The sequence below is a fragment of the Sinohyriopsis cumingii genome, chromosome 9 (genome assembly GCF_028554795.1).
Source record: "Sinohyriopsis cumingii isolate HCF-2022 chromosome 9, ASM2855479v2, whole genome shotgun sequence".
NCBI classification, from domain to species: domain Eukaryota; kingdom Metazoa; phylum Mollusca; class Bivalvia; order Unionida; family Unionidae; genus Sinohyriopsis; species Sinohyriopsis cumingii.
Window position 1 is genome coordinate 15,999,916 of NC_142969.1, and position 27,220 is coordinate 16,027,135.

The window sequence follows — 27,220 nt, forward strand, 5'->3', positions numbered from 1 at the left end:
ACGTCTAGCATTAATAGAGAGTATCAACACTGTGTACTGACCCGTGAACCTCATCATATTCATTGAATCCACAATACAAGTGATTCCATCAAAAATATGCACACACACAGCTTTAAAATATTCAATAATTTTGTCACAGGTCATTAAGGTCTGAATTCAGTTAAAAAATATAGCACGATCTCGTAACAAATGACGAAGCACATTTACTTTTCAGTATGTCCCAAGTCGGTAAAAGTTAGTTTGCGTTTTAAGCTGCTGTTGGTAACATTTGTAAGTAAAAACTTTTTCTTTTCAAAAAGAAAACTTTCACTGCACAGTTAATGTGTTACAGTCATGTTCGAAAATGCAAAAATCCATCAGATTCCATCACTTTTATTTAAATTTGGTACTGACTTCCTTTGATGAAAGTTCTTTGTTTTTATTGAAAGATTGTAGTCAGCTTTCTTTGATGAAGGTGCATTCGTTAATGAAGCCACTGCTAAAGGACACTTTGGAGAACCAAACAAATGCCCATTTCTTATTGCCGTGGCAACATCAAATAATTGTATTGCATGATTGAGACTGATTTTTTTTCTTCTCCATTTGCTGAGTACGTTTTCATAACAATTGGTGCTTCAAAGGTAATCCGTTTCCGTTGAAATGTCAGCAAACTATTTTATCTGGGTACATTTTTAAAAAAAAATTGGTCATTGTTTGGACTATTCTAGTTACTGTCCCTCCATACCTATTGAATAAACCAATAATTAAAGTAAAATTTTTTATTTTGTATTTAAAACAAAAATTACATTTGTTGTAGCAGCGTAATGCTGCCTTCCACGAATGCATCTGAAAATTAACAAAGGGTCAACAGATGATAGAGATGCAGGTGTTCTAGTTTGATGTCAGGGATTATTACAGAAAATGTGTGTTCTGAAGGATTTAATTCTGAGTGAAAAGAAGAGGAATTTTACTTAACATCCAGATACAAATGTCAGTCTTTGTAAATATATTAATTACTAGCATGTGGCTGAAAATCCGATGAAAGATAGATTACAAGATAATACCTCGTCCGGTTGATCTCCGTTACTAGAAATGTCAGCAACAAAAAAGTGGATATTTCACAGTATACAGTACTCATGCTAGATGTCATGATTAGCAGATTATAATATAACAGTGCACTGTTTACATGGTTTTTCAATATGGACAAAGAATTTGTTTATGTAACTATAGATAAATTTTAGTGCATTTTATATCCATTTTGCGGCTTCCTTTCATGGGGCCTCTGAATTTCTGCACTCCAAACCAATGGTTGTATATAAAACTTTAAACAGCCAACAACATTGCCAATAAAAAAAAAATTGCCACATGGCATGTTTTGCCGCGAATAAGAAAAAACAATCCAAATTTGCGACATTGTTGAAGACCTTGGTGATCCCAGAATAAACTTTTTATGCGTTATTTTTCGCATTTTTGAAGAAGAAAAAACTACTTTTTCATGTATGAGAAAAATACATACAAAATTTCAGGAGCCATGCAATGATCATCTTGTATTATTCATACGCGATCTCTTCCTCAAAATGATAATAAAGTTTTTACTTTTTTTTCATACTTTTAAGAAAGAATTTTTTGTGTACAAGAAAAATACACGTATAAGAAATTTCGGGAGCCACACCACGACCATGTTATATCCGAATTCATGTTATAACGGAGCGCGTTATTGCGGGGTCACACTGTACCTTTACTTTATGTTTCTGAATTATGTGATTGTAGTGAATGATTGTATTTGAAACAGTTTTGCTAATTTGTAACTTTGGCATAGTCTTTGCTGAATATCAATGTTCTATTACACTAGGCATAAAATGTTGCACTAAACGTTTGTTTAAGCACACATTGTTTTTTCCTCAGGTCAAAGTTTGCAAATTGAGGGCATACACACAGTTGTTTGCATTGATATATCTGACAGTATGAAGCAAGGAGATGCATGGGGACAAACAAGACAGTTCTTCACTCAGTTCATTCAAGGTAAACTGCCGAGTGTTGCAACCAAACATTTGTACTTGTCTAACAGTCTTCTCCCTTGCAGTAGTGTGCCAGATAACTAACAGTCCTGCGCTACGTTAAAAATAAAAAAAAAACCCGTATAAAAATAAGGATGTATAATTTAATTCATTTTCAGTGTAATCATCATGTTTTCGGCCCTCTTCTATTCGCACATGAAAAGAGTAAATCAAATGTCACTGAGTGCACCAATTAGGTGATTAGTCGGTGGCCACACTGGCTTTACTTTCCCAGCGGTTCGAACTTAATGGTCCTTCAACATCAAGACCAGATAATGCTGGAAAAGTTATAGGGATAGTCAGCTTAAATGTTAAAATCACACACTACATACAACTTGGCTAATATGTGCATTGCTGTTTGCAAATTTCAAAGATACTTTTGGACATAATTTGCAATTTGTAATAAAACATATATTTAAATCTTTCCTTTTTATTGTTTGATCTTTGTTGAGCTTATGAGAAGCAATACATACCAGAGACTTTTCTGTCATCAGTATTGGAGGTATTAATAAGTGAGGTTTTGGTTCAAGAGTTGCATTTGACCGAATCTATTGCATTGAAAATACATAAAAGTACAGTAAACTTTAAATTCCCCACACATTCTGGTTGGTGTGGAGAGAGGAAGAGTGGCCCCCTTTCCATGAATAAAACTTTTTTGGTAAAAAATAGATTTATAAAGTGAGGATATATGGTATGTCTATTATTTGATTCCGTATCAAGGAAATTGCTCAGGAAAGAGATAACGACATAGATAAATTGGTGCCTCTCTTCTCTATCTCTCAATCAGTCTGTTTGGTGTATGATTCCAGGGGTCATAAGCAGCAAAGCACACATATTTTACTGAGAAAACTCTGCACTGTAGTCACCAGATCCATGTTCGCAAAACAGTGTCATGTGTAGAGCTATTATTTCTGAGAAGCCGCTGCAATTCCATCAGGACATTCAGAGATGTTGGAGGAAATTTTCTTTAATCCTTTCCACCCTTCCTCTCTCCACCCCAACCACAATGTGTGGGGAATTTAAAGTTTAAATGTCACATGTCACCCCTTGTAGATGAATCTGACTTGCCAAAAAATCTCGTTCTCACTGTAATTCCAAGTGCTTTAAATCAGTTTTCTTCAATAAGATTAATAAAAGTCTTCACTGACAAAGAAAAATAAAAGGTAAATCTAGTTTTTAATTATTTGCTAGTGCATACATATAGGCGTACTTAATACGCACTACTTATAAATAAGGTCAGTCAGAAAAGTGTGTAGGACAGTGTGGTCACAAATTTGGTCCTTAGGACAATCACCCAGACTATATATTATTCAAAGTTCACACTAAAAATCGTTGTGCACATGGCATAATGTTCCATTCGTTTCATCTTATGAATTTTTGGGTTTTTAACCCCTCAGTGCTTTGTGATAAGCATAGGTCCTAAACTTGTAAGAGCACTCCAAGAGTTTTAGGAGTGTATGGGACCATCTAGTACTTCAGCATGTGAATGCCTTCGTGAAAGAGGGACAGAACGTTTTATGATTTGATTGCCTCAACATGGAAGGGATGTATTGGTATGTTGCATGCTCCAGAGTCAAGGTGGTGTCCCACTCACCACATGCGTGTTTCTCTCTCCTGTTAGGTGGATACTTCAGAGCACAAACCTTTTTCTTCCTGCAGATAAGGAGGTTGAACACTGCACGACAATGTTGGTGACTCCTATTAGGGAGGCTGCACACTGCACAAGTGTGCAGCTCCCTCACAATAAAGAGGTGGTAGGGTGTTGCTTTATTCTATTAGGGAGGACTTGCATCACACATATTGTGTCAAAGTCACTGTTTTACCTCTTAAAATTGGAGTGGTGTTGTTGTTGTTGTGGCATTTAACGCCATTTTTCAGCACACGATAGGCTATACATGGCGGCAAGTATTAATGGTGGATGAAGAACCCGGGAAAACCCTGGAAAGAACCACTGACCCACGAGAAGCTACTGGCAAGCTTTCTCACATACCCACATTGGCTGAATCCGAGACTCGAACCGCCGCAGACAGAGGTGAGATGGCAGTGCTCCGTAACAAAAGACTTGTTACAGCGCCATGATACAGGGCACCACAGACACATCAACACTTTAAGCGTTCAACTTAATTTGGATTTCTCATAAATTTTATCCAGAACCTTTATTATTTGGACTTGTGTCTTTAATTCTATTATTATTTTGGAATTTAATTCGCAGTACCTAAAGTTCTATTTGTTTTTTTTCATTTTCACTTTGTATTCTAGGGAAATACATTATTTGTTGAATTTTACAAAACTTGTTTCTTTTCCCTCTTTTATGTTACTTAGTTTAAAAGAATAGACTCGTAACAGTATGTAGTAACTCAATTGGATCTTCATCCCAACCTTGAGTAATCAGAACTTCTTCCATCATGAGACTTTGTTTACTTGGGTATGAACTTCCTAACCAAAACTGGCACTCTTAGAGGTGCTATGAGCAGAGACGTTCTTATCTAATCGTCTTTATTTATCTCTGAAGACTTGTTTCTCCTTGGATGACTAAATAGGCATCACCTATAGTTCCTCCTTCTAGCAAGTTGAAAACTATACAATCATTATCTATCAACCCCAGTCACTGTGGAATCGATGTTTCATTATCATATGCAATGGTTGATGCATCGGGACAAATCCTGTTTGGAGTCTCCATGCTTGCCGAATCCCAGTCCTTCTTGTTCACTGACGTATCAGATTCTGGTTGGTGTGCTTGTTCAGAGCCTGTGGACATAATTCTCCAGGGTCTTTTTTCTCTGGCCAAATCGTCCCTCCACATAAACAACCTTGAAATGAGAGCAGTATAGATGGCATTGTACAAATGCTTTGAGAGAGTATGTGATCGACACATCCATCTTAAGGTATCTTCGATATCTGGGAGATACAACTACTCCTCTCTGCATGGAGGTTTGGAACAGCTTCTGCTGGGCTACCTCAGGAAACATTTTTATCTAGCACCAACTGTTGCAGTACAACATGCGTCCCAGAGAGATGACAACATTCTCTTATATGACAATCATTGATCTCTCTCTCAGTGGTGATTACATATATTTTTCATTAGTTATAATGAGAGAGCTTCAGCCTGTCCACAAACTGACAACTTCAACTATGCAGTAGTGATTTGGAATGTATTGGTGATTCCAAAATGTGTTTATAGGGGGAAACTAACATTATGATGCAATACTTAACCATTGCTATTGTCAAATATCCTCTTCCCTCCCTCTCTTTTGTTTGGTGGAATCATTGTCTGTGGAAAATTTGATGGTTCTACACATGGCCTAATTCAAGTGCATGTTTCAATTGTGTCATATTGACAGATTTCCACTTTGTGGGTCGATGTATTCACATCAAGCATACATTGGTTTTTGACAGCAAAAAGCATAATGCTACAACATGGTGATGAGTAAGTATTGCATAATCCCTGACAACAAAATTTATAATTAGGTCAGGATTAAAGATATTTTTTTATTGTGGTTGGATTACTTAAGAGCTCAAGTGGCAATGCTGCTTAAGGATTGTCAGAATGTATATGTGTGCCCATCTCCAACACCAAAATGCAAGTGACCAAGATATCACAAAATCCAATAACAGTTGGAAGACAAAATTTCATTGCTTGCAATCAAATTCAAAGGGACATGAACATGTACACTGCTTTTCCTGTAAAGCTTATTTTAAAGTCAGTTTCTGTGGTGAGAATTAAATATCGCATCATGCAGAATCCTGATCTGATGTATTAACCATGACAAATATATTGCTGAAATCCATGTTTATGGAATCTGCATCACATAATAAAGTTCGTCATTTTGAGACACTATTTGTCAATTTCGTAGCCAAAGATAGTCTCTCGAGAGTGAACATCTGCAGAAAGTAACCTATGATCATGATTTGTAGGGAAATATGTGTTTGGCACTACTATGAACGACATCGCATAAACTGATATAAACACCCCTGACCTTGATTTAATCCTCTCTAAATTAACATTAATGTAAATCGTGATGATTTATGTTACTAGATCAAGCAAACAGTTCAAACTTCTTGGGTAGACCAAGTAGACTGAGATTGCCACATTCCAATACAGACAGTAAAATGGACAACATCCGTTTTGAGGAAAACCAAGAAGTTATTAGATGGAAACTTGATCTAGTAACAGAAATCATCACGAGTTAAGATCAGCAATGATGATGACTGCCAGCAATGATATAAGAAATGCTGAAAATATTTGTACTACATATAAAAACAGTATGACTGACAACAAGTTAATGAGAAAGGGCTGACTTGATGAAATGATGAGTACATATTAATACTAAAGTATGTAATATTCTTTTCATTATTCACAGTTGTTGTCCATTCCCTCTTTTGCGATCAAAATTCCTGACTTAAGTTTGGAAATCTCCTAATCTGTCGTGACCTGAACTGTCTTTAATATCACATATTTGAACAAACAATATCGTAAGATATACAGAAAATATTGGAGCTTATTAAATTGTCTACTAACGTCAGGTGCGATCGTTTTCAAAAGTTTTAAGATTTTAAATTTTGGTTTTAATTTTACAGGTTTGGAGGAAGTCAAGGAATATTTTGATGAGGAGCATGTTGCATTGTCTGTGTTTGGTCAGGAAGTGAAGGTAGTCCAACGACTCACAAACGAATACATCCAACTCCAACAGGCATTTAGTAAGTACCAAAAAGATGCATTCCTTTGAGAATAAAGCATTGTAAATGCAAAAAAATACCTTGTTCTGTAAAGCATGTAACAAATGTTTTTTATAGCCTGTTTCTGTGCCTTGGCACAGTTGACTTTCATACATGTATATTCATGTGTTTTTATACAACTATCAATCAAAATACCAAAATATAATTTCTCGCTACTTTGTTCATTTGTTTACTTCTAGAATTAGATGATATGTTAAAATTGTTTCACATGTAATTGTTTTCCTAAACCCATACTGTAGCGATGCCCTACAACAGTGTATTGTAATTTTTTTTATTGTCCAAGTTTTTATGAGATAAGTATGGACAAGCTAAGTTTCAGAATGCTATCAAACTTAGCACAGTATTATTTTCTTTTAAAACTGATTTCTTAACTTTGAAAATATGCATTCACGATTTGTAATGTTCCTGAACCTTTAAAATGTTGCATTATGAGCATAGAAAGATCTCATTTTGTACAACTTCATGTTCAGAACATTTAATTTCAATATATTTTGTATCCCTTGGTGTATAAATTTTAATTAATTCTATATAAATATTCCTGCTATATTCCTGTGAGTTTTAGTTTTGACTCGACCATTGTGAGCATGTGAAAAAGCTTGGGAGATTTCACCTGTTGGTAGCTTGTCATTGGTAGCTCCTCATTCACAGGGTCTTCCAAGGATCTTCATTCACAAATATACTGGCTGCTATGTAGACTCTGTCATAGGATAAAAAAATAGTGTCAACTGCCACAAAACCAAAACAAGCCAAAGTTTTGCATGGTGCTTTATACGGTACAGCTAATGTGAATTTTTTATTTGCCATGAATCACAATAGGGGTACAGAGCTTGTAGATGATTAAGGGTTATTTGCTGCATTATCACTATCTCTGCATACATGTTAATATTTGTCATGGATAACAGCTCAGCACAACATGCATTCTCGTGAAGTGACATCTGATATCAGGTTTGAGTGGATATTGTGTAAATAAACTGTATGACTCAATCAAGTATGCATACATTCAGAGAGAGAGAGGGAGAAAGAGCAACAAAAAGAGAGAGAACACTGACTCGTATATGTCATTAGCATTATAAATTACAAGATGTGTTTCCTCATCAACATCAAAATTTGAGATAATCTCTACATAATGTTATGATGTATGATCGTTATTAGCTCTTCATACTGAATTAAGCTTTTAATACTCATTTTCAGGTTTTAAATTTTCATAAACGTCCTATGTCATTGGAGCCATAGGCAATTCCATATAATCAAATATTTAATAATAAAAATGCATGCAGTTACATGATTGTTTAAATAAATTGTTTTTTCCAGTTTTCAAAACTTTCTTGTTTTCGCTTTTTTTCTGTTAGATTGCTTTAGACCATAAATTTTTACAGTCTGTTGGATGAAGAAGTTTCATTTGTATCCTCATTTAAAAACTGATCAAATTGGTAAAACATGGTTATCATCAAAAACATCCATGCTAATGAAAGCCCCATTGTTGGTGAAGACATTCTAGCCATATATATATATATATATACAACTTTACAACTTTAGACAACACCTATAAGATTAGAAACATAATAATATTGCAATTACAAAAACAAGCAACATGAAATTAGAAAAACATTTAAAAAAATAAAAAAACATGCTGAGAATATTTAGGTAGGAAACATTATTAGGTCTTTAAGTTTGCTCTTGCTGTCAAAATAAGTGAGTTTTGAGAGCCCTCTTGAATGTGATCACTGTATCTTTGTGTCAGTGGGCAATTCATTCCACGTTGCTGGGCCCTGGTATGCAAAAGAACGCTGTCCATATGACTTTGTTTTCATACTTGGAATAATGAGTATACGATTGTCAGAAGAGGAGCGTAAGTATCTTGCTGGTGTGTACACATGAGTGAGGTCAGATATGTAGGACTAGAGTCCGACAGTGAAATGTAGCACAGAGAACTAATTTTGTGTTTGATTCTGGATTGAATGGATAGCCAGTGTAGGGTACAGAGCAGCGGGGAGGTGTGCTCTGATCGTGGTACTCTGAGTATGATCCGAGCAGCTGTGTTTTGAACTTTTTGAAGTTTCTGGAGTAGATATTGAGATGAACCAGACAGAATTGAGTTACAATAGTCCAGTCTTGATAGTACTAGTGAACACACAAGAGTTTTAGTGGCATCAACTGAAAGATATTTGCGAATTGAGCTGATGCGTCTCAGCTCAAGATATGCAGCCTTGCATATGTTCATGACATGTTGGTGCAATGTGAGAGTACTGTCCAGAGTAACACCTAGGTTTTGTACTGATTGTGTGAATTTAATGTTGGCGTTGCTGATATTTATTGTTTTAGGTAAAGGATGTGAATGAAAAAGTCTTTGTATTGTGATCAGAATGGCCTCAGTTTTATCACCATTCGTCTGCAGCTTGTTACAAGTCATCCATGATTTCACATCAGAAATGCACCTCTCTACACCTTGGATGGTAGCATCAACTTCAGTTGGGTGGCTAATTTTGTATATTTGGGTGTCATCAGCGTACAGTTGATGAGACACTGGATGATGATCTATGACACTTGAGAGCGACTGAGTGTACAGAATGAAGAGAACAGGTCCAAGTACAGACCCCTGTGGAACACCACAACATAGATCAGCTGGGTTGGAGTGATTCCATTTGCAGATACAATTTGTGTCCTGTTGACCAAGTAGGACTTGAACCACAGTAAGGCTGTATCATGAATGCCAAATACATGCTGGAGACGGCGAAGTAATATATCATGGTCTATTGTGTCAAATGCTGCAGACAAATCAAGGAGGGTGAAGACTGTAATCTTTCCACTATCCAATGCAGAGACAATGTCATTAACTACTTTTAAAAGAGTAGTTTCAGTACTGTGGCAAGGGCGATATGCAGATTGTACATTGCTAAAAAGACTGTTTGAATTTAGATGAGATACAAGCTGGGATAGAACAACCTTTTCTAAGATTTTTGAAATGAATGGGAGATTAGAAACTGGGCGGTAGTTCTTTAAATCGTTATGGTCTAGTGTTGGTTTCTTCAGCAAAGGCTTTACAATGGCAGTTTTGAAAAATGATGGGAATTCCCCAGATGAGAGAGAGGTATTAATAACATCAGTTAGTGAAGGCAATACTGGATCTAAACACTCAAGCAGCAGTGATGTTTGAATTGGATCAAGTTCACATGACTTTGGTGCATTCTTCAACACGATTGTACGTATGAAATCCATAGAGACAGGTTCAAATGCTGCTAATGGTTGCCGCTCAAATTCTCTATCCCAACTGTATGGTGACGACGAGTCAATTGAAATTGTGGTGTCAAGCTTATCTCTAATGATTTGTACTTTGTCACGGAAGAAATTTGCAAACATGTCCGGAAGGTCGACTGGAGAGAAGGTAGTTGGAAATGGTGTTGATTTGTTCCTTGACATTAGCTTGTTAGTAATCTCGAAGAGCTCTTTGCAGCTGGAACTTTCCATGATTTTAGTAGTGTAGTGGGCTGATTTCGCTGCATGAACTATATTTGTTATGTTCCACTTAGCGACTTCATAGATTTGCTTATGAATAGTGAGTCTGGTGGAAAGCCAAAGCCTGTCAGCTTAATTGATACTGTGCACTTGGTAGCTGGGGCATGTTTGTCAAGTAATGAACGCAGACAGTTATCGAGTTGTTCTGCGGTAGGAGGTAAGCAAGTTGTTAGTTAGCTTGGATGTCGTGCATTAATTTGGTTCTATTTATCATACGGAGGTTTCTCTTAGTAGCAGATAAAGGTGGAGGGTTAGGGACTGATATGTCAAGATGGCATAAAAGGCAGAGGTGATCAGATGCAAGGTCATGGGATACCAGGGAGGACCATAGAATGTTATCATCAGGTCTATGAAGAATCCAGTCTAAAATGTGACCATGTTTATGGGTGGGTTGGTGAACTGACTGTTTGAGGTTGAAAACATTAATGTAATCTAGGAGTTTTGATGTATTTGAGTTTCTGGGACAGTCAAAGTGAAAGTAGAAATCTCCAAGAACAATCAGGTTGCCACCTATCAAATTTCCATAGTCCAGGAGATTCAGAAACTGCTCCAAAAAGAGAGAGTCAGCCAGCTTGTTTTTTCTACTAGGAGGAGGGTGGTATAGGCAGAACAAATGTACTGAACTTTGCTCCAGTGTGAGTGTGGTTTGGACTAGTTCAAACGATGTATGGTCGAAATTGAATGTTGTGGTGTAGTTCAGACGTTTTATCATGGAGTTCTTTGTGATGACAGCAATTCCACCTCTGCGAGAATTACGGGGGAATGACTTGATGGAGTAACCAGTGGGTGTTAGATCCGCACACTTGGGCTCATTGCCTGATGTTTTTAGCCATGTTTCTGTCAAGAATAATATGTCAACATTTTCGTCGTTGATAAAATTAACTATTTCTGTGCGTTTTTCCGGTGGTCCTACTGACTGGGCATTGAATAATGCAATGCGCAGAGGTATTTCTTGGATAGTTGACATACAGGTTGACAAATTAATTGGGATTTGAATTAGGTTATCTAAATTAACGGACAAATTTTTTTTAAATGGTTCTGTCGAAATAACGGAGATAACTGTAATTCTTCTTCCTGTTCTATGCCGGCCAGCTTTGAAACAATGTTTCTTTTTTCGCTTCTGTTTACATTTAGGTAATGATGAATGTAGTCTCAGTTCGTTTAGTCTTGAGCACAATGTAGTGTGGAGAGCCAAGGAGTGAACATTTAAAGCAATTAATGAGGGTCCATCGTAGCATAAACGGGTTGACAGTCGAGTATCACGTGATGGTGGTTTGTTCAAAAACAGTGGAGCAAGACAGCTGAGAAAAAGTCTAATTATTCTTGTTTCCAAAACAAGGAGATGAAGAAACACATATGAATTTAACAGCCAATACATAATGAATACAATAACATAGATGAAAACAGGCAACAAGCACAAATATCGTGAAAACGGTACTAAAAAACGGAACAGCTGCTTCAAGCCGGTTAAGCGATAGCGGCCATCTTGTTTTCCAAATATATATGTAGATGGATATACCTTTAGATAAAAGAACACGGGCTCAATTCATAACATGGAGAGAGAGAGAGAGAGAGAGAGAGGGAAGGTTTTTGAGCAGTTGCTGAAAAATGCACCGCACAACCTTTGAGTAACATTAAGAAGTTAATATTGTTAATTTTGATTGAATAAAATGCAAAATTATAACACAATAATAAACAAGAAAAGGATATAACTAATACATATTGAATTGATTAAAGTTGTTGGCTAAAGTTGTAGTGTGTATTGTAACCCAATGTGTAAAATTTTATTATTAGCTAAACGTCTATTACTCGCACCTCAGATTGTTCAGAGAGAGAGAGAGAGAGAGGTATGCAACATTGCCAAATCAGATGAATTCATGTCTGGTTATATTCACTGGATAGAAGATCCATTAATCAATTGGATTATTTTTTGTTTCATTGGTTTTGTGAAACAGTATCACATGAAGTCAAGGCAGAATCAGAATGGCTGTTCATATCCCTGTTCTCACCATCTTCAAATTTGTCTACTACAGTTGTATACAAGGCATGATGTCAAAGTAAAGTATCGGCAGTAACCTACTGTTGCTTATATCAGTACACAATTTTCCTATAAATAAGTAAACTGAATAAATCAAATATTGACTTAATACTAAGAGAGAGATGTTTTCAGTTTGGATAATGAGATTGGTAGTATCGAATGTCATAATTTTTTCCTAAGCAAGAAAATACAAGCAGGCAAACTATTCTTGATGGTGAAAGATAAAATTTGAAAATCATTGATTGTAACTTGTGTATGAGACAGGAAAAGGGTTTACAGTGCTAAATAATCGCAACAATTTTTTTTCTAAAGACGTGTTCATATCAAGTAGCATTAAAAATATACACACTTGCTTGAAATCCACTTGCCCGACAACGCTACATTGTTTTCATTTTGACATCTCTCTAGAATTAAAGGGTTGGTTCATTATGGTTATAGTATTGTTCATGGGACGGAACCATCAGTCTTGTTCAGCTAGTAGGGCTAACAGCTAATTTCATAATTTCCGCATGATCAGTTGTGGAGTTATAAAATAAATGTGGCATACACCTCATCCTTACTCTTGTGAGTTCAGCCTTTAGCTTTGTTTTCAGGTTGATGCCAAGGCTGTGTATTTCATCTCAGTCTGTTTATGTTGGGAGTATTTGGGGCCTTGTAATAGCATTGTTTTCTGAATCCTACTTACATCTTAATCTTTCTCTGTCAAAGTTTGTAAGATAGATGAAGTTGGAGAGATTTTTTTTTCTCCTCTTATCAATCAGTAGAAACAGTAGCTTCAAGTTTCGTCATTGGTTAATGTAATAGTACTTTGGATGTGTCACAATTACAGAAAACTCTATTTCCAAGACAATGTAATCAGTGACTAACAACTCCTTGAACTAAATGGATTAAAATGTAATGATCTTGAAACATTTTGAAAATGAAAATTATTGTTTTGTGTCTTTTATAAGCCTGTATATTAATTCCCTAGCTTAGGTTATTTGTCAATCAGTTTCATTGGTACCACTCCATATATTGAATCAATGATGATCAATTTGAGCAAAGTGATATCTTTTTTATTATTCATGCAGTACAACTGAAATGTAAGGAATGGAAATTGTAACAACCAAAAAGCATCTGAAGTAAATGTAGTCAAACTTTGCTAATTCTGGGTCACTGAGAAAGAAAATGATGCTTAAAATTATTGATTGGCTCTAGTTTTAAAGATATGATACTGAGTCAGTATATACGACCCTTGACATGGGAATGGAGCTGAACTGAGTTATAAAGGAAAGGGGTCTCAATTTAAACCAGAAAATACTAAAATACATCTTTGACTGGATCTATGAATAAATCAATGACTGGGTTTGGACAGTACTTACTTTTCTGGCAAACAATGAATGATGTAATCTGAAGCTGGTATTGCATCATACATGATATGAATTGCATCATGTTATTCCTAGAAGTCATGTTGATGCAATCATAACTAAGCTTACATCACTCAGCTGAACAAATTGCCCTTGGGCCAGCTCTAGAAATCAGTGTTATGCTCTGTTATTTGTCAGTGTTTGATTTTGCAAAGGGACACATTTCTGTTTAGCCAAAATAAGCAGAAATGCATTGTACTTGTGTGAACACTGCAGATAACTTCTGCTATTTTTGTGATGAAGTGACTTTTGCATCTCAAAAGCACAGTATAACCATTATGGTTAAGAAAGCCTATCACCTTTACAGACCTGCCAAAGGTTATGATTTTGCCATAAGTTCTACGAAAGTTACCCTTAAAATACGGACTTATTGCATAAAAGCAAAAACTATGGAAAAATGATCATTGCCGAAAAATCTGGATAATTGGTTCATCTGTGTTTGATTTGAATCCAGGTTTCATGTTAGAATTAGTGAAATTAGTTAGGGAACCAGACTAACTTTACAGCAGCACCTCATATGCTTTAAATTGCACCTGTTTGTTCATGTGAAGTGTCTGCATGATCAAACTGTTGATTATATAATTTTTTCAAAAATGGTGTCCAGAAAGCCATGCATTTTTAAGACGAAAGGGAAAATAAGCTTCTAGAAAAGTGTTAATAATCAACACAGAAGAATGAAAAGGAGTATTCAGATTCTTGTGAATAAAAGCTGGAAAGGATACAATCAAGTTTGTTGGACATTACCTGCCAATTTGAGCATGTCTTGTGGCAGGAGATATGATTGCTGTCATCATATAAAATGGAAAAGGAATTTCCAAGAGTCACAGTCCAACTTTAATATAACTTTAAACATACAACTGTTATATTACTATATGTGCCTGTATACGAGTGTTATCAAATGGTATCATTCAGGGTAGTAAAAATTGCAGTATCTACATACACTTGGCTACATGTCGCACATAATAGTGTGTGGCTCTTATATTCTCTCTGATCCATTTCTGTTTTGAACATGCCTGTCTGTAATAATAGTGTCAACCTCCACACTGTGGTTCTATATTTAAACATGCCTGTCTGTAATAATAGTGTCTACCTCCACACTGTGGTTCTGTATTTAAACATGCCTGTCTGTAATAATAGTGTCTACCTCCACACTGTGGTTCTGTATTTAAACATGCCTGTCTGTAATAATAGTGTCAACCTCCACACTGTGGTTCTGTATTTAAACATGCCTGTCTGTAATAATAGTGTCGACCTCCACACTGTGGTTCTGTATTTAAACATGCCTGTCTGTAATAATAGTGTCTACCTCCACACTGTGGTTCTGTAGTTTTTTATGGCTCTAGAAAGTCCCTCTTTCTCCATGTCATAAATACTCTTCGCTTCATTGATCTGAAGAAAAGAGAAACAAAATGAGTTGAGCAAAATTAACATTACTTCTGTTTCTTGAAATGTGACATCACATGTACATAGCTTAAATGTGTTTACCAAGATTTTAAAAATGGACTTAAGCATAAGTAACTGCTTCTCTGGCCTAGTGTTTAGAGCATCTGCCTCGGATGCAGGAGGTCGTGGGTTCGATCCCCAGCCGAGTCATACCAAAGACTTACGAAAATGGTACTAACAGCAGAATCACTTGGCACTCAGTATTGAGAGGTTAGTGTTAGGACTGGTCAGCCTGGTGTCAGATAATGTGACTGGGTGGGACATCATGCTACATTTCTGCGGCATGATGCCTCAGTGCTAGACATCACTATAAACTGCCACACTGCAGACATGGTAGCGATATGACTGAAAAATTGTTAAAGCTGCGTTAAAAATTCAAATCACACACACATAAGAAACATTGAAAAAGTAAGCTCATTTCTTGCATGAGTGTCATGTATGAATGCTGATAAGTACATGATAGTTTGCAATGCCTATGTTCCTCTTTACTTGCAGGACATTTACTTCACAACTTGTTTAGTAGGTGAAAGTTTAGACATGTGTTGACTGATCATCATGGTTTTCACACAGATGAGAATTTCTCATTAAATAGTGTATCAATTAAAGTGTATCATTGCTAAATAATGACAAGTTCACAAGTGCTGGGTCAATCAAGTCATATGCTTACATAATCATACTGAGCTTAGTTAATACAATGTTATATGTTTCATTTACTTGTTTGTAATTTCTTAAGTATCCTATCAGTCTGACATTGAACTGCAACACTGCATGATGGTGTATCTAGTCCCTGTTATAAGAGTATGAAAAATGTGTTTCATGCCTTTGCAGTAGATATGAAGTCGCACATGAAGTCTTTTGCATGTCTGAACAATAGTTGACAAATGCACCAAACCTGTTTGCTTACTTTTACAACTAAGGGTTGATCATGAAGTTTGACATATTACCAATACGTTGTAGTTTTTCCGCAATAAAAATCTTACATAGCCTAATTATTGACTCATATGCTGATTCAGCTTTGGAATCCATATCAACTATGAAGCTATACAAACCATGTAAAACAGCGAAAGATTGGAAAGTTCACTGTGACATCAAAATGCAGCACAGGATATGTCACACCATCTACTGTCTTCAGTTCCCTCTAGTGCATTATCTTCTGGGTGCTGGTTCTCAAAATTCTCATTCAGTACCTAACAAAAAGATATATATATATATATATATATATATATATATATATATATATATATATATATATATATATATATATATATATATATAATTAGAGCAGCTTTAAAAGGTAAAAATCTTTACACCGACAGCATTAAAGTATGTTAAAAATTCCTTTTAACTATGGTTCTGTACATATTATGAATAATAATACTATACTCTCCACATTGAAAGGACATTAGTATTCACACTCACAAGCAATGGGTTGTGGGTTTGACTCTGACCTAGACCGTCATCCATTGACACAGTGGTGACTCTGCATCCATCCATTTTCTGGAGACGATGATGTAGCTTCTGGCTGGGTGTCCTGTCTGCACCTTCGCGAGTGGCTGAAGAGTCCAACTCTAGAGTGACAGTCTCTGTTGCACTTGCTGCAGGTGAACGTTGATGCTTGTCGAGGATGTTGTTGTTTTGCCTTCCTCCTGTCTCTCTTTGCAGCGAGGTTTGTTTCTTGCTTCCTTGGCTTTCTGAACGCCCTGTCTGACAGTAAGGTGCCAGAAGGAGAGGTCATCAGCACAGCTCTCCCAGTCGTTGACAATGTTGGTCGTCTTCATGTCCTCCTTGCAGACATCTTTTTAATGTAGATGTGGCTGTCCAGTCAGTTGTGCACCTTCAGCTAGCTCGCCGTATAGCAGGTCCTTGGGAATGTGGCCTGGGTCCATTCTCTTGACATGGCCAGGCCAGTGAAGGCACCTCTCACTGAGAATAGAGAACATGCTGTTCATGTTGGCAGTTTTCAGAACCTCTGTGTTGGGTATTTTGTCCTGCCACTGGATGTGCAGAATGCACAGCTGGCATCTCAGGTGGAAACTGAGGAGTTTCCTTTTGTGGCTCGCATAGGTGGTCCATGCCTCGCTGCCATAGAGGAATGTACTGAGCCCGCAGGCCTAGTAGACACAGTTTGGTCTTTGCAGTGAGTTTGGGGTTGTTCCAGACCCTCTGGTTCAGTCTGGCCATAACTGCTGCTGCTGCCTTGGCAATCCTGCTGTTCACCTCAGCATCAATGGAGAGCAAGCTGGAGATGGTGGACCCAAGGTACAGTGCAACCCTGCTATAACGTGCCCCACTATAACGCGAATTCGGCTACAATGCGGTCGTGGTGTGGCTCCCAAAATTTCCTTATTCATTTGCACATGAAAAAATATTTTTTTCTTCAAAGTACAATAGTATATAACAATTTACTATCATTATGAGGAAGAGATCACATATGAGTTTGGATTTAATATAATCGTGGCAAGGTTCCTGAAATGTTAAATACATGTGTATTTTTCTCGTACTGGGAAAAATATTTGTTTTTTAAAGTACGAGAAATAATGTGTAAAACATTTATTATCATTTTGGGGAAGAGTTCGCATATGAATTTTAATGTAATACGATCATGGTGTAGTTTCTGAAATTTAACAATATCACCAGGTTATTGAAGTGTTATGCCAAAATAAACATTATCGTAAATGTTAACAATTAACAATAGCCAACCTGTTTGTTCTTTAACTGCATACACAACCAAGCAGCAGACAATGCGGTGGTTGATATAAGATTCTCATAGTGTAATAAACTTAAAAGCCAGGTTCTTGAAGTGTAATGCCAAGATAAACATCATCGGAAATGTTACTTATTACTGATCCAAGAGAAAAGCCAGTAAGTCGTCTTTGTGATTGTCTTCAATTAATTCTGTATACAATCGTTGCTCAAACAATAGCTGACACCTGTTTGTTCTTTAACTGCATACACAACCAAGCAGCACACAATGCGATTGTTGAAAAAAGATTCTCACAATTTAATGAACATCAGAAAACAAAAACCGCCAACATGTTTGCTGGACTTGGTGGTGTTATTAGATGCAATAAGTAATAATGTCCACTTTTTTAGCTGGATATTGAAAGGGTATCAAATTGTACTTGCGTACAGCTTATAAAACTTTGTAAAAGTAACTTGTAACCATTGCAAGCCTACTGCACTTAGTTCTTGAGTTTTACATGGGTATGGTGTTTATTTATGAACTCGTTATTAATTTCCTTTTTTTGTTATAAAACTATTTTACCATTATGGAAAAGCAAGTTCACAAACGCAAGTCATTCTCTGCACTTTGCACAATGACTAGTATAGTAGTTTTCACACGTTTCTTTCAATATTCACAAAATCTGAAGTAAAAGTTACATGCATTCTGAAAACATGTGTTGATTGTTAATTATTCTTGCTGTAGTCATTCAAATGAATAGGTGTACTAGCGTTAATTATTGGAAATTTGCAATGGACAAATTTACACGGCAACGCATATGAGAAAATTTTAGCAGTATGAAATTTGTACAGACACTGTTCATAGACCCTGGGACGTAATGAACCATACACGTGCTTCGCCTTTCTTAACCTAATTTTGCTGTTAGTTTTTCCCATTGAATTCAGACATATAATGAAGTGTGACAAAATTATTGAATAGTTTAAATATATATGCAATTTTTGCAATGGAATTACATATATTACGGATTAATTGCAAGCCCCGACAGTATGATATCAGATGGCAAGTAAATGGTGTTGATACTCTGATCATGCTTTATATTAGATGTTGAATTCAGACACAATGATCTGAGAAAAAATTATTGAATATTGTAAATCTTTGTGCAAATTTTCAATGGAATTACATGCATTATAGATGAACTGCATGCCACGACGGCACGATAGTAAACAGTGTTGATACTCTATTCATCACATACATTATACATGAATTCATGTATATGTGCCAATGAGCTGTTCTCTGAAAAAAAGTAAAATACTGTACAACCCCGCATTAACGCGACCCCAATATTAACGTGATCCAATTTTGTGGACCCCAATTATCACGTTATAGTGGAGTTCCACTGTATGTGAAGTTCTCAACAACTTTCAGGTAGTACCCGTCGATGGCAATGGTGGGAGGGAAGTCTGCATCCTGTGCCGTGACGTTCATTTTCTTCAGCCTGATGGTCAGTCCAAACTCTTTACAGGCATGGGAGAGGTGACATACGAGCGGCTGCAGTCCATCTTCCATGTGTGATGTCAAAGCTTCATCATCGGCAAAGAGCAATTCACAGATGAGAATCTCTGTGACTTTAGCCTTAGCACGGAGAAATGCAATGTTGAACAGCTTGCCATCAACCCTGGCATGGATGTACACTCCCTCACTGCAGTCCTTGAAGTCGTACTGGAGGAGCATGGAGAAGAAGATGGCAAAGAGCGCTAGCGCAAGAACGCAGCCTTGCTTTAATCTGCTGCTGACTGGGAAGGCTTCTGATGTTGTGCTGTTGAAGCACTGTTCTGCTGTGCATGTTCTCATGGAACGACGTGACGACAACGAGCAGCCAATCTTCTGCAGGAGCCTGAAGAGTCCGCTCATATGGACCAGGTTTAACGCCTTAGTCAGGTCTATGAAGGCATCTGCTTCTCATGACACTTCTCCTGCAACTGGTGTAGTGAGAAAATCATGTTTACAGTTGACTGGCTGGCTCAGAAGCCACACTGGGACTCTGGGTAGATGCAGGAAACTAGGGTCTGCAAACAAGGTAATTTACTCCCAGTACTTCAACATGAAGCCTTTACAATTAAACACAATCATTACATCAATTATTCGCAACATTTTGGCTTTAACAGAAAACTTGTTTTGTCATTATTATTATTGTTGAACAGGCATGAAATAAGGATGGGAATGCACACAAATTTTTTGGGGGGTGGATAATAATATAGGGGAGTGGGCAAAACCAAAATCCAAGGGACACACACACACGGTAAAGCATGATTCATTTTGGGAGTAGGGGTGGAGCTATTATGATTTACAAACACCCTCCCACTAAAATCGCCCTCTCCCATTGATTATTCTTTTGCTAGGTATATTTGTGGCTAGTGGGTGGGGCTGACAACTAATAATATAGCAAGATAAAGATGTATAAATATTTTACCCTTGCTAGCTCTCGCTTCTGTACAATCTTCTCTCGGTCTACATGTTGTTAGCTCTGCCGTAACCTTGGTTTTTGTTGATCTGGTGTTCATGGACTCAGTTATCTGGCAAGAAAACATGCTTGGAACTACATTTGGAAGGTGTCGTCTGATCGTCGCAATATCAAGTGACTCTTTAATATTATAGACGGTATTTAAATCATCGTCTCTCAAATTGTCACTGCAGAGTATCTTGCCTGTCACTGGTCGAATAACATACAGTGCCAACTACTGAATGCAACTAACAATGAAAGTAGAAATTTGCCATTTCCTACAGTACGTCACTTCTGCTTTGTCTTAGGGAAATTGCTGAGTGCAAAATCGGCTAGGAGCGTGCTGCCATGTGCTATTGAAAAATCAATGTTTTGTAGTCTTTATTTTCATTATTGACAAGGTATTTGACATAATACCTTTAAAAGTCACATCAAGAAGATTAAATTTATCACATAAACCAAAGTTGTGTGAGTACACTAGTAGACCTTTAAATCTACTTTGCTGCGTAATGGAAATGTTTTGCCATCAATTCCGGTTGGTCATGCAGTCCATATGAAGGAAACCTGTCAAAACATGAAACGTTTGAGGTGCATAAACTATGATCAACATCAGTGGTAGCTTTATGGTGACTTGAAGGTTCTTGCTTTCCTGCTTGGTCTGCAGAATGGATTCACAAAGTACTGCTCTTTTCTCTGCAAATTGGATAGTTGTGTGAGAGATTCCCACTACATCAAGACAAATTGGCCCCTCCAACAGTCATTGGAGTTTGGGAGAAAAATTCTTCAGCATCCACTGCTTGTTGAATCAAGGAAGATTTTGTTACTACCCTTGCATGTCAAGCTGGGTATGATGAAAAACTTTTTCAAGGCCATGGACAAAACACAAGCAGCTTTTAAGCACCTCTGTGGAAACTTTCTAAGGTTAAATGAAGCTAAGATGAAGGAAGGTGTCTTTGTTGGTCCCCAGATTTGTGAACTTCTTCAAGATGATGCATTTGACTGTGCACTGTGTGGCAAGGAAAAGACGGCATGGAAAGCCTTCCAGTTAGTGGCAACAAATTTTATTGGAAACAACCAGGCAGACAAGTACAGGGAGTTGGTGGAAAACATCTTCAAGGCATACCAAAGTCTTGGTTGCAGCATGTCACTGAAAATACATTTCTTGCGCTCTCATCTAGATTTTTTCCACTGAACTGCAGAGCAGGGAGTGATGAGCGCAGTGAGCGATTTCACCAGGACAATGCAACAATAGAGAAACGCTATTAAGGCAAATGGATCCATCATTGCTTGCAGACTATCACTAGACAGTGACAAGAGATGCTCCATTTAATGAATACAAGAGACAAGCCAAGAAGCACCGTACTTATGATATATATATATATATATATAGTTTTTGCCTTTTGTTTCATAATAAATTGTATTTATAGAACTCTTGCTGTTTTTAAAAGTGTTACATAAACAGGACATGTGAAATTTGTAAAGCAAGCATAAACACATAAAAAGACCTAGGTTTTACAAGTTATGATTAAAACTATCTACACAATATACATAGAAGTGAAATGTAAAAACTTAAATGTCTTGGAAACAGTTGCAAATCAGTTGTTTTAATTGTCATATTTGAATCAGTCACATCAAAATTCCTAATAAATAGCACATTTTATCTCTGAAGCAGATGACTTCTAAACAATTGTAGACCAGTGTAAATTATAGGTCATGTACTTAGCTTTGCACATAAAGTTTATAAAAGCTGAAACTAAAGTTAGCGGTACAGTTCAACTCCCAATGGATGGAGTGGGCCTGAGTATTAATGATGTGTCTTTTAAGAACTTCATATTGAAAATGATATATTTTAGTCAGCAGGCTGAAGCATTCCTTGAGGCAAATTAGATAAAACTATGTATGGACAAGCTCGATGGAAATCTCACCTGAACATGATAGGGGCCAGATCCAGATTTAGAGGTGCCCATGGGTGTTGGATGACCTGAATTGTTTGAGCTCTAGATTAGTCTTGAAATGATGCCAATAGTCCAATAATATGATTTATATTAGTAACAAATTTAATACAGTTTAACTGTGGAGAGTTAACAAACTTACACTTTTAATGCATGTCCACATACCTTTCACAGGGTGCACAGTCTTAAGTTTGCAGTAGCCATAGTTTTTCCTATTTTTCCTACTCTTTTTTACTTTTTTGTCACACTCGCTAGTTTTACTTGCTTATGCTACAATTGCCTTACTTCACTACTATTATAGATCTTATATTGAAAATTGACACACAGCATGAATGGTCAGATAAAAGCATATTCATATATTGTCTCAATAATATAGAGCCTGGACCGTAGAGACAGCTTGAATATTGGTAAGAGCCTGCTTTTGTTCAAGTTTATGAAGTGCATGAAGGTATATCAAGGTTGTAATAATTTACATACATTTCAGACTATTATTTTTCCTTAGAAAATACCATTTTTTGTTTTATTTCATTGTGGTTACTTTTTTACTAAGTAGCCCTAGTTTATCACTGTCTTGTCACAAAGAGGTTCCGGAATGAATGTGTGAATGATCAGTTCGTGAAGTGTCATGAGGCCCTACAGAACCATGCAATGTTTGTGACCAGGTAGCACAATCTTGAAATGTGATTGACGTTTAGATTGGGTGCAATAAAGTATTGGAAAATGCTTGAATATACTTAATCGTTAAGTGTTTGAATTTTGAAATAGTCATTGTAAAATGTTAAGTTACTGTCATGAAAGTATTTGAAACCTGGTCTTTTGTAGCATTTTACTGACATGTTAAGTTGCTTACGTGTTCATCAGCACTTAACCTCATTGGGAATAATAACCATCCCGTGTTGAAAAATGAAATTGATCATGTGTTCGTTGGACCGTTAAAGCTGAGAAGCAAAAGTCAATCAAGGACTTGTGAAACATATTTTCAAACATGATTCCCTTGTGGGATATGTGAGTAAGGCTAAGTTATGACTTACATGCTGTGTCTCGTAGTTGTGCAAAGACATTGGATCAGTGATAGCTGAGATCATTTTAGATTTACTGATTGTGAGGAGTCTATGATGAATCAAGAATTGATGAAGCAATTTTATGTCCTCTTGAAACTGAAATTGCCTAAACAAGTAGACAGTTGATTATAGAATACAGAACACATACTCATTCAAATAAAGGAAATGGAGAAATGCAATAGAACAAAGACAAAATGTTGTATCTCCACGACCTGACATGTCTGCTGAAAATGTTGATGCATTGGATTCTATTTCTAAGCTATCCACCATTGATATATCTAGGAATTTAAATAACTAAAGTAACATCAGCTATTATCAGTGAGTGAAAATGCATTGAAGTCCAATGGCTAGAGTGAAAATCATATAATATGAAACAATGATTATAGGAATTAATTGAGAATATTATTTGTTCTTTACTTGAAAATTCCAGGAGCCTGGATCTGATATAAATAAGACTGCTTTCTCCCATATGCAGATGAGATGACTACTTCTCTACCCATATTCCCCAAAGTCCATTGAAAATTAGTGTCTTCACAAGGTCTAGTTTATCAACAAATATTCCAGGAAAATACCCCATTCAGATATTATGTGGACAATAATATCATAACCACTATTCTTCCTAAGTTTTACCAGATAATGATAACACTTTAAAAGTAAAGTTTGAAACATGAAATGTCTTCAAAAAGTGCTCGTTTTTTCCTGATGTGATATTGGTATCAACCATGTGTTATATTTTATAGTATTTATTTATTGATCCTTGTGAAATATACAGTTACCCTGTAATTTATCAACAACTCCATGCATATAGCACATGATCATTTTGCATAATCAGACTGGGCAGTCCAAACAAATTTCTGTGGACTGGTCCAGTTTCAAGGGGTGAAGAGGGAACATAGATATTATTATTGTCTATCATTTATGATAGTAATAATTATTTTCTTTGCAAGATTCACTGGAGCTTGGAGGTCCAACCCCTCTTTATGGTGGTCTGCTTATGGCCTTAGCAGGAGTTGCATGTAAGTATACACAGTAAACACATCAATGTTCAAGAAATAAAACTATATGTTTCTTTGCATGTTTTATGAAGTGTTAGATGATTGTAGGCATACATTAATGCAATACAATTATTAGGAAAAATCATGGATCAAAATCATAAATATTAGGTTTACACTCAAACTGGTCATATTAACTGGTTGAAATATATATCAACTAATGACTCTTTTGAGCAAAATGATACTTTTTGGCAAATGGAAAATCTTGTAGAAACATGTTTAAGTCAGTACAATGCAATGACCAATTTTTGAGCCAGACTGATGGAAAAATATTTCTCTCATATAGCATGCATGTGATATAATACATTTTAAAGTCTTGATAATTTCACTCCATTTTCTTAGTACTACAGTAGTTATCCATTTTAATAGTGGAGTCATCATCGTTTGCTACTCAAAGTTTGAATTGTATGCAGTCAACCGGAGCTTAAGTTTCTCTGGTCTTTTCATCAGTATGTTGCACCTGATTGAAGCAAATAATTGTTTTAAAGATATCGTTCAGTAAAATGGAAAAACTTGATGATATTGAAATGATAGATTTGTCATTTTTTATAGGTCCTTAGTGGGTTTATCTTCTTGATGGATTTAGTCTTTTGTATCAAATCCTTCAAATTTCTCTTCATCATTGTCACTTTTGATAGGGATGATTAGTTTGTATTCGCGGTGTACAAGTTTCTGTACTTTTTGTATTTTGTCCGGCTACATTAAATCCTGTACTTGAATACATGTTTCTGTGTGAATATTCTGGCTTAGTATTTATCCCTTTTTTGGACTATCAAGACACCTCAGAAATGAATGTCCAAATAAGAATTTAACAAGACTATTCATCATAATTATGTATGACACCTCAAAGCATTAACTACCACTGCGTAAACTTATAAACACCGTGCTAAGTCAGTTAAACATTTATCACTGTATTCTAACGGCGAAGAATTAATCCTGCAGTTTAGGATGAGAAATGAAACAAACAATACTGTTTACATTCCGAAGTAAATTAAATGAATTGCAGATTTACCTAGATAAAGCATGCAATTAGTTTGGCACATCAAAGTTTTACCCGTAAATGATGATCCCTGAAAGACCAATTTAAGTGAGTCAGTGAAGCAGTGTGTACTGTATAGTCATGAAGAAATATTATATACTATGATTTAAGATGATAAATAAAACTTAGAACCAAGCTTATTTTATAGAAAAAGAAAAGTATTTTGCGAATATTTTACATTGTCGTATTGCTAGGTTTTGGATCATGCGTCAACATTAACCTACATACAAAACGTAGTTATGAGAAAGATGGCCCTTGAATGTGACTCAGATAAGAACATTAACGCTGAATTCTAAAGTTTTTAATTTTAATTCAACAATGAGCAAATTAATTATTAAATAAAGACAAAAGATATATTTGCTCTGCTTTAATGTGGAACTTTGCACAGTGTTAGGGTACATGTAACTATGAAAAACAATTAATTAGCAGTTGCTTCTACACATATTTCTGTTCGAGAGTTGAGCAGAAAGCTATACAATGAAGTGCAAAGAAAGTTGCTTATTAACAGAGGCAATCAAAGAACAAGACTAGAAAAGTTTGTAAGCATTATTTAATTCTTTAGGAAAGCAATATTGCTCCCCTTCTTTAACAGCTCTCCACCAGACCACTGGCCACCTGTTTTATACAGGCAGAATTTCATACCATTAGAGTTTGTGTTGCAAAGTACACCTCCTGGATGGATACTGATCTACCCTGACCAGCAGCCAGAGAATTAGAGCAAAAACCTTCAAAATATACCCCTCGTGAGCCACCAATTAATGGTGTATACTGGTAAATATTTTGAAAATATTTTGTTTTGTTTGTTGGACATCTCCAGGCTCTTTGTAGTAAGAAGCTGCAGGTCTAAGAGGATACCCCGTTTATAAAGTTAAAATGATTTATATATATATATATATATATATGATTGTGTGTCCTATTTCCATCTTATTGTGATATTTCTTCACACAAAATTTTGAATTAAAAAAAAGAACCCAATGGAAGGTATTATATTGGAGAGATCACAACGAAGTTTGCATCTTTCCTGTAATAATGGAGATGATTGTGGGTTCACTTAGTGTGATTTCATAATCAAAGGTAGAAATATATAATTAAAACCAATCACCAATATGTGTTACCTTCGATGTGCACTTCCACCTTGAAACTGCATTTCTAAAGTTAAAATTGTCAAAAACTGACCCTTTCTGTAGGGGTATGACCATTCAGCTACATGCCATGGGTTGTGCTATATGTTCATACTCTGCTTTGAAGACTTTCATGCAATTCAGGAGACGTTCATCACCTCAGCTATATGCCCCACTTTTCATTATGGCTACAGGTCAAGCGTTATCAAGAGTTGTATTCCTTAATTATATGCGACTTGTCTACTGTAAGATGGGACGTCTACTGTAAGATGGGACTGGACACTTCCCAATATAGTGGCCATTCATTCTGTATAGGTGCAGCTACTTCAGCAGCAGCGGCCCGGCTGGAAGACCATATAATCAACGTCCTGGGTCGGTGGTCTTCAGACTGTTACACATGATACATTCGCAGACCAATTAGTACTATTCGGGCAGCGCAGAGGGCCATGGCCATGGATGCGGATAGTAATACACAGTGATCATGATCATGCTACATTCAACACGCATGGATAGAAGGTCTCACACTGACACTCTTCTTCCATCCTGGGTGTGTGTTTCTGGATCCAGTTCGTTGCTACTGTACCATGTGATGTAATTGCTGTGGTTCCAGTTTCCTTAGTCTTTCATTGTGTTTTTGTA

The 27,220-nt window shown here is 36.4% G+C and overlaps 1 protein-coding gene across 1 annotated transcript in view; it reads left to right on the forward strand.

Annotated features, from left to right (window-relative positions):
• Positions 1–27,220, forward strand: part of LOC149791314 (uncharacterized) — a 291,320-nt gene that overhangs the window by 53,934 nt on the left and 210,166 nt on the right. Inside the window, exons 5-7 of the mRNA XM_089969843.1 lie at positions 1,885–2,001; positions 6,615–6,734; positions 24,317–24,385. Coding sequence (XP_089825969.1) covers positions 1,885–2,001; positions 6,615–6,734; positions 24,317–24,385 — 306 coding nt within the window. The remainder of the gene's footprint in view (positions 1–1,884; positions 2,002–6,614; positions 6,735–24,316; positions 24,386–27,220) is intronic.